Source organism: Hippoglossus stenolepis, chromosome 7 (genome assembly GCF_022539355.2).
Source record: "Hippoglossus stenolepis isolate QCI-W04-F060 chromosome 7, HSTE1.2, whole genome shotgun sequence".
NCBI classification, from domain to species: Eukaryota; Metazoa; Chordata; class Actinopteri; order Pleuronectiformes; family Pleuronectidae; genus Hippoglossus; species Hippoglossus stenolepis.
Window position 1 is genome coordinate 802,981 of NC_061489.1, and position 12,535 is coordinate 815,515.

The following is a 12,535-nucleotide window of genomic DNA, read 5'->3' on the forward strand; positions in this document are numbered from 1 at the left end:
AGCAATCTTGAAAAAAAATATTTTCCTTGACTGTTAATAGTCCCCTTAACACTTAACTTCCAGCAAAGGCCCAAACTACATGTCCAATAATAACTATTTATGTCTTGAGTCAACACAGCACTCTACTCCCTTGGAAAGATAGCTGAAGCTACATCTGGATGTTCACTAATGAGAGACCACAACGTAGTCTCTTTAAGTCCTTTTCATATTTGTTTTATCTGCCTCATGATCCCTCCAATTCCTAAGTGAGAGGACAATAGTCGTTAAAATAAAAAAAAATGTCATCCTCGGTTGTCATTTATCATCACAGGAAGGTTCCATGCATGACACAAGGTGTCAACACTCACCTTTTCATTAGAGAGTTCAGAGCTCCCTTTGAGCTTTAACACACAATATGGACAAATGTAGACACAATCTAAAGGAATCTAAAACATGTTAGAATAAAAATCATGAAGTTAGCAAAAACACACACCAGCTGAATTTTCTCCTGTAGATCAAAATCTGGATAGTCCCTGATTACTATGGTGGCAGTTTCAGCTATGCCTCCACACAGGATGTGAACAACAGGTTGGCTAAAACCTGTCAGTGCTGGACCTCCATGCTAAAAACAATGGCCTGCCATCAGAAACAGGTCACTCTCATGTCACAAGTATCTTTAATGATATGATCGTGACCTTAACATTTTAGCAACTCTGTCATTGTATAGAAAAAGAGACATCCATAGGTATGTATAATCATATTGTAATTAGGTTTTAATTAGGGATTTTATAAAGTGCAGCATTAACACATATATTATTAAAATGTATTAAAGGTTATTGAAGACATCCGACGAAAGCGTTTCACTTCCTTTGATGAACCTTTAAGATGACGAGAGTGTAAGGGAGAATAAAACCATAGGGTGGCAGTAATGCAACACCGTGGAGGCCAACTGCCGTAAATCCTCAGAGAAGAAGAAGTAACGCGCCTCTTGATTTGCATTTGTTTCTGCTTCTTCCGGTCACCTGACCCGCTGGATTGTTCACCGACGCGGGTCTTTCAGTGTTGGAAAGCGATAGTAACCTCGTTAGATACACAGAAGCCTCTCTCAAAGACTGTGGATACATTTTACTGATACTGATTATTATATACAACATGTCTGCATGGACTGTAGGAAGACGACGCGATGCTCACAGCAGCCAAGACGACGAAAGGTACGCTTTAATGTAGTTTTAGCCGCTGTAAGCACTATCACTACGAGCTGCCACCGTGCCTGCCCCTTTGTTAGGTTCCCAAAGAGGAGCTCCTCTCGCCTGAGAACGTGTTAGGAATGTAAGAGGATGTAACTTGTTCAGTACCGCTGTCTGTGAAGCACCAGCCTTTGTGTTAGCTTCTTGTAGTGACTGAGCTAGTAGCCATGTAGTAGCCACCTGAGTTTGGTTTGCGGAGAAAGAATGGATGTAGCGGTAAACGGTGAAAGGAGTACATATGTTCGCCGCACTAAAGTAACGACCATACGAAGCGAAGTGGACGAAGTCTGTGCGTTGCCGACAGTATTCATTCGGGACAAAACTTAGTCGTGCTGGCGATCAGGCCTCACAGGCCCCGAACAGACTCTGTGGGACGAAGGAGGCACACACACAGACGGTCAGAACAATCGGAAGGGGTTGGCGGGAGACTGTCTAAAACCTGCCGACCCTGGAATTCGAGTGCGCCCGTATTCAGACCTTTATGGTACACATTGAAACGGCCCAGGGCAGCTGACAAGAGCCATCTCCAGGCACCTGAGGCACATTAAGTTCGAGACCTTCACAATCATAGAGAAACCCAACATTTGTCACAATGAGCAAGCACTCAATGATTATAAATCGGATTTAGCGCGAGAATAAACAAGCAGCTGTTTCCGATTTAATATATATATATATATGAATGACATGACGCCCGCTTGCTTTTCATTTCCCCGCCTATGTTAACAGATGAGAGCTGGAACACCGGCTGCGGTTCAGCCGCGGAAGTCGAGCTGCTCTTCTCTCGACGATTTTCTTTTCCCGCGTTCCGCGCGCGCTTCACAGCAGATTAGACAGAGAAAATAATCTTTCAACACCGTTTCAATGTTTAATAACCCAATAAAGGGCTATCTTTATCCGTTGAATATGACACGAACATATATTTGCATGTAGCCTACTTTAATACATAAATTTGTTGTGAAATATTTGGAAGATGCACAGCTTCACACTGTATAGTACTGGTATTTATTTATATACACAGGACTTGTTTAATACAAAGAGAAATAACAGAACCCTCAGAAAGGCTGTAGTAATATTGAAGTTGAACCACTGACAACCGCGATTCGCACCCATTTCGCGACTGTGCATCTCTAAACAGTCTATCAATTTAGGGGGAAAAAACAAAGTTAGACGGCCCACACCTGTAACTTGAAGTGAATTGACGTCTAATACTATCTACTCTTTATAGCTGATACTAGCATTTCTTCCTTAAGTGGTGTTGCCTCATGATTTTGCAATAAGTACATCCTCAACTACTTGTACAACAGGTACTTTTACTGTGTAGTTTTGGTGTGATTCACTGCCAAAATCTCTTATATTGAACAAAATTCAGCTTGTTCATCTAACTTTGATGTGGGATAAAATATTTTTCTTCCATTGAAACACGTGTCTTAGAAATACATTATTGTTTGTTTAAATCCAGCATTTTCTTATGTCTTCCCTGCATAGGATCACTGGCCCGCCTCGGGGATCCCACTGCAGGAAGAGAGGGATCGATGGAAACCTGCGGGCCAACAGAGAGGCAGAAGGTAGTGACAGGGAAAACAGCAAGCACACTGACAGCAGGTGCAGATACTCCGACAACAGACATGCCAGGTAAGAGTATATGCCTACAATAGAAGACAAAAATTATATTTGTGGAAGTTCAGCATATTTACATATTGATGAATATATTGTCGAAAAAACCCAACACCTTTTAGACTTAAAAATGATTGTAATTTATTAGTGTTGTTTAGGGCCAGTGTTTCAATAAGAAGTCCTTTATTAGCCCCGCAATGAGGAAATTTGCAATATTACAGCAGCAAAAAGACATCAGCAGTAATAGGTAGAAATATATATATATATAGAAAAATATGAATGGAGTTAAACTAATATATACAGTGTAAAGAAATATATTATGTGAGAATATGTACAGTGAATGGATGCACATGAACTGTTTATATTGTACAGACAGATTAATATAGCACAGTGATTATAGCACAGTTGAGAAATGTTAAAGTGCAGTCCATAATGGTGGTGCAAGTAGTTTTACTAAGAGCAGAGCTGGTTGTACAGTCTCACTGCTGCAGGAAGGAACGACCTGCGATACCTCTCCTTCAGACACTAAGGGTGTACATTCTGTTGCTGAAAGAGCTACCCAGTGCTGTGATGGTGTCCTGCACTGGTTGTCCATCAGAGAAGACAGCTTCACCATCATCCTCCTCTGTCCCACCACCGTCACCTGTCTGGATGGAGCTGGGGCTAGGCTGGTGGTGGTGGGTGACTGAGAGCTGAGTGCTGTGGAAGAGGAGGTTGGGTAGTGTACTGGGGGTGCAGGGTAGGGGGAGGGGCAGGTGCCTGATCAAACCTGTTGAAGAATGTGTTCAGGTCATTTGCCCACTTCTGACACCACCTCTTCACTGTGCGGGTCACAGCTGGTTGCCTGTGCACCAGAGGTTTGTACACAGGCAGGAGATGAACCAGGTTGTGATCAGATCTCCCAAGGGGGGGAGAGGGTGTTGAGCCTCTTTGGTGTTGGCATAGAAAAGGTCCAGTGTTTTATTGTCTCTTGACGTGATGTACTGGGTGAAGTTGGGCAGAGTGGAGGATGGAGAGGCATGATCAAAGTCCCCAGAGATGAGGAGGAGAGCCTGTGGGTGCAGTGTCTGCAGCCTGCTCACCACAGAGTGCAGGACATCACAGGCTGCATCAGCGTTAGCAGAGGGCGGAACATACGCAGCTATCGCGATAACATGTTAGAATTCCCAAAGTATAGTATAGTGGGGTCTCATGCTAACGGCTAACACCTTAATGTCCCGACAGCAGTGCTGTTCTTTAATAGTGATGTGCCAGAGTTACACCATCTATCATTCACAAACACTGCCAGCCCTCCTCCTTTCCTCTTACCGCTCTCATCTGTCCTGTAGAAGTAACACTGACATGTCAAGAGAGTTTGTTGTGTTAAGGAGCAATTCTCCAGCCTTTACCATTTTCATGTCTGAAAATGGCTCATGTTTTTCAGTGATTCTCCCTGCGCCAAAAAATTTGCTAAATCATACAGAAGCTGAAAATCTGATTCATGCCTTAATTTGTAGTTTACTGGATTACTGGGATGACGTTTTGAATGTCCTCCCAAAGAAAATAATGGAGAAACTACAGCTCACTCACAACTATACAGCTCAGCTGTTAACCAGAACCAATAGAAGACAACACATTAGTCCATTTCTACCTGCTCTGCGCTGGTTGCGTGTAACACTGAGGATTGACTTTGAGGTTCTCATTTCATACACGGCTCTGAATGGGTGGGAACCGAGTTAAATAGCTGACTCTTTAGTTAACTATGTCCACTCCAGAAACGTGAATTATCTGCCGCAAGTCTATTAGAGCAGTGGTCGCCAAGCCGTCGATCGCGATCTACCGGTCGATCTCCCAGTCTTCACTGTCTCTGGACTCACTGGCTGTCGTCGCGCCGCAGATCAGCTGTGTGTCGGTTGTCTGTTTTTCACACGCGCTGTGTGTCCGCTACTGGCGGCGGAGTTGCAGGTTTATCTCCTGCATTTCCTTCAAGAACAAGTTGGTTTATGTACTAAACTAAATGTCAGGACTCTACGGTATGAAGATGCGCATCTTTCGGTCTGTCGATAACAATCAAAGACCCGTTGGAACAAATGAGTGGATTCAGAAGGTGAAACGCTGGAGTGCTTTCACTTTGAAATGGGTTCGGGAAGTGATGTTAATACATTTGTGTCATAAACAGATAAACATTGTGGTTCACAGCAGAATAAACCAAGAAAATTATCTTACCTGAGTTTTAATGTGTTTCTGATGAATTTATGTCACAAACAAATGGTTGCAACACTTTCTGTATGCCTTTTCAAAAATAAAAGCACTCCAGCGTTTCTGTTAATGGAATCCATTCCCTTGTTTAAAAAGGGTTTTTTATTGTGACATGTTTGCAAGAGCGGAAGATGCACAACTTCATACTGTGTAGTACTGGTATTTATTTGAGTACAAGGCAATAATCATATTTGTGGCCATATTCAAATCAAAGCCTATATGTAAAAACTTTGTACTGCAGTAGCAGCTCCTCTGCAGAACATGATGTGGAACTGAGAAGCTACATATTGTGCATTATGAATAGATATTAATTTGAATATTGTGCATTGAATAGAAAAAGTTGCACAACTGCCCTTGTTTGTGTATATTTATTTCTTGTACATTCAGCCTTTAACACAAATTGCAAAAAATAATAAATATGACCCTCCTAAGTGGGTTTTTTGGAAGATGTCAGGGTGGTAGATCTCGGCTTACGTTTGGAATTAAAAAGTGCCGCTAGATATCAGAGAACCTAGTTCAGTGAATGTCTTTAAAAATAAAATAAAACTTAAAACCTTTGTCTTTGATCTTGCCAGCACTCCTGCACTCTTAATTATTATTTTTTTATCACTTTCCTTCTTTTAACATGTTATGTTTTTTTAAATCAGTTCTCTTTTTATTTAAATGACATTTCAAAGTATTATATTTTTTATTTATAGTGTATGTAAAGAACTTTGAGCTGCATTTCTTGTATGAAAGGTGCTATACAAATAAATGAAAACAATTATTATGCATGAAGCTTCAGGTTTTATCAGTCATTTGGTCCTAAGCTCCAACATAATGTTGAAACTAACTCTGCAGCAATGGAAAAAGCTTTAGAGCTACATATTTGCACATCTCTGCCTATACAGGGGGAAACCATTTTTAGATCCAATTTTTTAATTAAAAATGAAAGACCACAGTTGATTACATAACCATATTCGCTGTTAATGTGCCTGTCGTGTTTATGCTAACATATATGGTCTTGTGTTTCCTCCCTAGTTTCACCACTCCCGAGAGTGCAGGCCCGGTGTCTCGCTGTGGTAGACAGGCTGACTGGGGTAGCCAGGTGGAGAATGATGAGATGAGGAGGGACGTACAGAGAGACATACAGCGGTAGCCTTCCTGCTTTTGTTTTAGTGATTTTAACTTATTGGTTTAAAGCACTACTGTTACTGAGTTCTAAGCATCACTGACATGTGCCTTGTGTTCAGTTACAGGAGGAAGATACTGGGTGCAGAGGTTACCCAGAGAGAGAGAAAGACCTCCTCTGGCTCTTCTGGGAGGTATGTGGTATATGGTACATGTATGATGACAAGGTGGAGGTTTTACTGACATTAAGTGTTGAGTTTTAACTCAGTCAGAAAGTGAATAAAGGTGTCTGTCCTTGTTTCCATATGTCTCAGGTTCTCCAGCCCATTAGCACTAAAATGCAGACTTAAACAGAACCAGCAGCTTTTCCTAACTTCTCTGTTTTAGAAGCTGAAAAACAAGTCCTTATGACGGGCGAAAAAAGTAGCAGATGTTTCAGAATGAAGATACTCGAGCAGATGTACAGTCTTGAATTCGGAATCAGGCTGCTATTTAGTGGTTCCATTCACAACGAAAACTTTGTTATACTTACAGTCTTGTATGTCTTAATATGCTCAAACCTGTCTGCTGCAGCTGTGACTCCAGAGAGGGAGAAAACATCGAGACAGATGAGGCTGTGTTGTTACGGCGACAGAAACAGATCAACTATGGCAAGAACACATTGGCCTATGACCGATACATCAAGGAAGTTCCAAAGTAAGTTCACAGAAACATACAGACACCCTCAATTAATACAAATCTGAAGCTATCATGAACACAGCTCTATGAAAAGTAAAAAAATAGTGAGGATCATTTCAAAAATTTAGATATGAATAGGTTGTTGCTCAGGAAGTAGAAAGAGTCTTCTACTAACCAGAAGGTCGGTGGTTCAATGGCTTCTCCATTCCGTGCGCTGAAGTGTCCACGGGCAAGATACTAGGGCTGCACGATATTAGGAAAACATGCGATAACGTTGTTTAATATTGCGATGATGATATAACTTGCGATAAGTAAACAAACGGTCCCTGCCTACGGATGCAGGCCAACACCAGGGAGCCATGCACATCTCCATTAAGTCCACATAAACTGTTAATTTGGGGTCTTTTCATACATGTTTGGTCAATGAAAAGTTTTTTTTTATTTTTTTTTTACAGTTGTTCAATAACTTTGTCAGTTATTTACTGCTCCTCTCCTCGCGCGTCAAGACAAACTGAGTGTGCCCTGACATCTCCTCCAGCTCTACTTTTCCCTGAGGTTCTGGGATCATAAATTAGCGACAATTCTTTTATAAAATCAACAGCTTATAGTGATGAATTTAAATCTTTTTTCTCTATTCTCTATTTATTCTCTTCTTCCACACAATGATTCACTGATGGAAAAACCTGCCAATGGTCAGAATATCTTTAATTTATCATCTACGGCAGCAGGGCTCCATCTCATTGGCCAAATATATTGACATGCAGGGCGTATATGCATTCAATTAAGGGTTAAAAGAGGTCAATGTTTTTTGATGTTACTCGGGCATCCAAGTGTTTTTTTAAGTAGTTCCTTAATCATTGGTCTTTGATGTTTACAGTTATGAAAGTATATTTTCAACCAGTCTGCTAAAGACTAAAAACCTGAATCAGATCAGTATTTGCTATGACATCCCTTTGTCTATGATTTTTAGATCAGTTCTCTGTGGGGATCAGACACAGTAATGCTTTGAAAAGTAATGGAAAGTAATGTTTGATCTAACTGCTCTTACAAGTCTTGTGTTCAATAAATGAGTAAAATGTGAAACCCATCTGTTTCCAATGTATCCTCTTTCCCATTTTGATTCCAGACACATGCGTCAGCCGGGTGTTCACCCAAAGACCCCCAATAAGTTCAGGAAGTACAGTCGTCGCTCTTGGGATCAGCAGATAAAACTGTGGAAGGTCAAACTGCACGCCTGGGACCCCCCAACAGTGGACTGCCAAGATAAAGTCCTCGATAACATGTGGGAAAATTAGGACTTCAGCTAACAATTATTTACTTACGAACAATGAGTTGTTTAATCTGACCAACAGTCCAAAACTTCACTGAAATTTAATTTTAGATACAGTATGACAGAAGGTAGTACACCCTGCCTTTTTATGAGGGTGTTTCATATTTTTCAGTATAATTGATTCAGAGCGAGGGGCATACAACACAATTCTCTCTCTCTCATGGGAGAGAACTGAGTTGCACCCTAAAGCTAAAGCAAGATACAACTCACTTTAAGCCCAGGAAGACCATATTGTGCACATATTGTCTCGATCAGCTTATGGTTTATTTTTCTTGACATCTATTTTTCCAGTGAGGAGCTGGGCCTTGATGACATCATGGACATTGAGCTGGACTTTCCAAACCTTTCTGACTCCCAGAATGTCCCATCCTCTCTGACCTCACACAGCCTTTCACTGGAGGTGAGATTGATTACTTCTGTTCAGTAGAAGCATACACATGGTAATGACTACAATTGTTGAAAGGGAACTTGAGTTCTCTTTATTCAATGGATCTCCTCTGAGGTTCTCTTAATCAGAGCTCTGCAAGTAGTCCAAACATGCAAAAAGTTCAAAATATACATGTATGGATATAGTTGTTTTCAGTAATAAAAAATCTGATTCTTTTATCTACTGTATCTTTATATGTCGGCAGAGATCCCCACTGAAAGCAAGGGTTATAACAAGTTTTTCTGTTGCTTGTGTTCTCTTGCTTAGGGTGATGATTGTTTGGGTACCCCAGTTAAAATACAGAAGACAGAAACTACGGTGGAGCTTGACACGGTGTAGCTCATCATCCTGCCCATTTCCAAACATAGATGTTGACACACATCTCCATTGGTTTAGCTGTTTCCCTGCAACATCTCTCACTTCATGTTACCCTGAATGACTGTTCCAGGTACCACCACCTGGGGGTAATGCCACACACAGCATCACAATTCTGTGTATCTCAGGTGGTTGGTATTATTTGGTTCAGCACTGACATTAGCATTTCCATTTGTACTAGTGCTTCTTAACTCATATGGTCTTTCAAAGATAATCTGCTCAGGGAGTCTTTTCTTATGGTTTCACTTTCCAGTTGCATGTTAAAGCAAGTTTCTGTCAATTTCAATGGATTAGGGTTTGTTCTTTACAAAAAACACTTGTAGCACTGATCTGTGGTTCTGCAGACATCCCGGTTTGTCTGTGCAAATCTTAAAACACACACTGCGTGTACCTGGTAAATATGAGGCAAGAATAAATGGAAATGAACTGAACTCTGAAGGTTCTCTAAATATTCAAAAGAAAATGGGTAAACCAAAATTAAAGTATTTTCCTTTTATCGATTGATATTTTCAAGATTCTTTTTCGTGTAGAATTTTAACTGGTGCATTACTGCAGTGATACTGGGCTTTGATTTGTTTTTACATTGGGTTCTTTTTTAATACAAATGTTACTATGTTTTGTATTGCTTTTTCCTTCAATGTGAAGTCTTTCCAATAAAATGAAAAAGAGAACTGAATTGTCTTGTCTTTTAGGAGCAAAACTTTGATGGTCTTGTTGTGACTGAACCTTTAAAAGCAAAGTCGATACAAAAAGGAAAAAAGAAGTCAGGCTGAAAATGCTGAGTCACACAGACAAAGTCAAGAGAGTTTGCGGTGATAACAGCTGATAGCGGTGTCGATGTGATGTAAACAAAATCACGTGATCTCTGCAGCAAAATTTGTTACATTAGTGTCTGTCTGCTGCTCCACCCATCACCTGAGTCCTGCAGAGAATTTGCTACTGTTGTGAACGTGACTGAGCAAAGAATCTTCCGCTGTGCATGTGTAAAATGAACTCAGGAGAGAGTTGGGACCCAATTTTGCAGAGATCCTCCACAGCAGATGCTGAACCTGACAAATTGTAATTTGTGAATATGGTCTATACAAATAACATTTGATTGCTACTATTGATTACTGACAGCATATAGAATTTGTTTTTACTTAAATGTATATTTCACTTTAATTAGTCATGTGTTTTCTGTTGCAGGGGGGATTGATAGTAAAATGGTATATGGTCTGTATTTATATAGCACTTTTCTAGTCTTGATAACCACTCAAAGCGCTTCACAGTATTCACCCATTCACACTCACATTCATACAGTGCATCTAGGGCCATCATTTTTTTTCTATGAGAATGGCGGTTTCATTTCATTTAATCAGCCTTACATGACTCCTTTCTATCTCGCTCATGCTGATGCACTCAAACTGGGATAAAAAAACATTTTTATTTAAAAAATTTAAACAAACATGTTAATTTGCATATAGTAGGATACAATCAGGGCTCTGTGCTCGGCCCAATTTTATTCTCATTATATATGCTTCCACTCGGAAACATTATCAGGACACTGTAAATTTCCACTGCTATGCGGATGACACCCAGTTATACTTGTCAATAAAACCTGAACAATGTAATCAATTAACTAAACTGCAAGCATGTCTCAAGGACAATTTTCTCTTATTAAACTCAGATAAAACAGAGGTTCTAATACTTGGCCCTAAACACCGTAGAGATACATTATCTAATGATATAGCTGCGCTAGACGACATTGCCCTTGCTTCCAATGAAACAGTCAGGAACTTGGGAGTGATCTTCGATCCTGATTTGTCCTTTAATTCACACTTAAAACTAATTTCTAGGACCGCCTTTTTCCACTTGCGTAATATCTCAAATCAGACATGTCCTTTCCCAAAAAGATGCAGAAAAACTAATCCACGCCTTTGTTACATCCAGACTTGATTATTGTAATTCCTTATTATCAGGCTCCAGCAGTAAATCGTTAAAGACTCTGCAGCTTGTCCAAAATGCTGCAGCACGTGTCCTGACAAGAACCAAGAAAAGAGACCACATTTCTCCTGTATTAGTTTCACTACACTGGCTTCCAGTTAAATCTAGAAAATAATTTAAAATTGTCCTACTCACCTTCAAGGCCCTTAATAATATGGCACCATTATACCTTAAGGAGCTGTTAGTACCTTATCAACCCACTAGAGCAGTGCGCTCCCGGAACTTTCCTCCTCGTCCTAAAGTCTCTAAAAGTAGAGTAGGAGCCAGAGCTTTCAGCTATCAAGGTCCTCTCCTGTGGAATCATCTCCCACTTTCAGTTTGGGAGGCAGACACCATCTGTAATGCAAGAGTAGGCTTAAAACCTTCCTTTTTGATAAAGCTTATAGTTAGAGCTGGTCCAGGCTTGTCCTAGACCTGCTCTTAGTTATGCTGCTATAGGTCTAGAAGGTCGGGGGACACATGACACACGGAGCTTCTCTTCCCAGCTTCTCCTTCCTCTTCTCAATCGTTATCATATCAAAGAAATGAATATCTCATCAATACATGTTACTGACTTGACTTCTTCCCCGGAGTCCCTTTGCCTTATCGTCCGCAGATCCAGGGCCGCGGCTGTGGCCACATCGTGGATTATGATCTGTGGATCGCGTATCAGAGATCGTAATGGTGGATCCAGTATGGGGCGGATTCTGTATCATGCTGGCTGATCGTGATAATAAAGGCAGATCCTTTATCGTGTTGGCACCTGATAATGGTGGTGGACCACGACCGAGGTGGCAGCTGATGATGGATCCTAATTAGTAGTTTTTCCTTTCTCTTGTTGAGGGTTAAGGGCAGAGGATGTCACACCTTGTTAAAGCCCTATGAGACAAACTGTGATTTGTGAATATGGGCTATACAAATAAAATTTGATTGATTGATTGATTGAATCACATGTGGTCACAGGAGACACATTCAGGACATTTTAATATAAGCTATGAATACTAGCATTGCACTACTTCATTAAGAGCAGTTATTCAAAACCTATATCACCCTTGTCAAAAGGTACTGCCCCCCCCAAATATTGAACCTGCAATTTAACATGCAATTTTCTTTTTTCACATTGCTGTGAGGGCTTTGTGGCCCTTCTCTTCTTTTCTGAAATGTGTGAACTATAGTGCAGTGCCCAATTTAAACCTGCTTGTTTATAATGAGTTGTTTGCTTGGCCTGTATTAATGCTCCGTAGCTACTTCAGAGTTATTCCTTATCTTTAGTGAGCCCTCCAAAAACCGAATATATTCTCTCACTTTTAATTGTTTGTTTGCAGAGCTTTTTATAAACAGAGTGAAGTTGGCAAACTTTGCATTCATCCTACCGGGTGTATTTGCTATGAAGATTTTAAATACATATATTTATTGACATCACTTCCTGTTTCTGTCTGCATTGTGTTTGAATACATTTAGCCATAATAGCTGTGTGTGGACTGTAAACTGCAGCATTTACATTTAAGGGAAGACATCCATCGACTGACGTCTGATCTTCAGGAGAAGGATCGGCTGATTGCAATATGATCCGGC

General features: G+C 40.5%; 1 protein-coding gene across 2 annotated transcripts; it reads left to right on the top strand.

Annotated features, from left to right (window-relative positions):
• The first annotated feature begins 972 nt into the window (after window positions 1-972).
• Window positions 973-9,669, top strand: LOC118112632 (stem-loop binding protein). 2 transcript variants are annotated; one of them, XM_035162115.1, is made up of 8 exons: window positions 973-1,190; window positions 2,712-2,858; window positions 6,099-6,212; window positions 6,311-6,382; window positions 6,762-6,884; window positions 7,993-8,148; window positions 8,488-8,596; window positions 8,891-9,669. In XM_035162115.1, the coding sequence occupies exons 1-8, from the start codon at window positions 1,132-1,134 to the stop codon at window positions 8,960-8,962; spliced, it is 852 nt and encodes a 283-aa protein (XP_035018006.1). In that variant the 5' UTR covers window positions 973-1,131; the 3' UTR covers window positions 8,963-9,669. The 2 variants fall into 2 exon arrangements, with proteins under 2 accessions (XP_035018006.1, XP_035018007.1); XM_035162116.1 differs by having other exon boundaries at window positions 6,317-6,382.
• The last annotated feature ends 2,866 nt before the right edge of the window (window positions 9,670-12,535 follow it).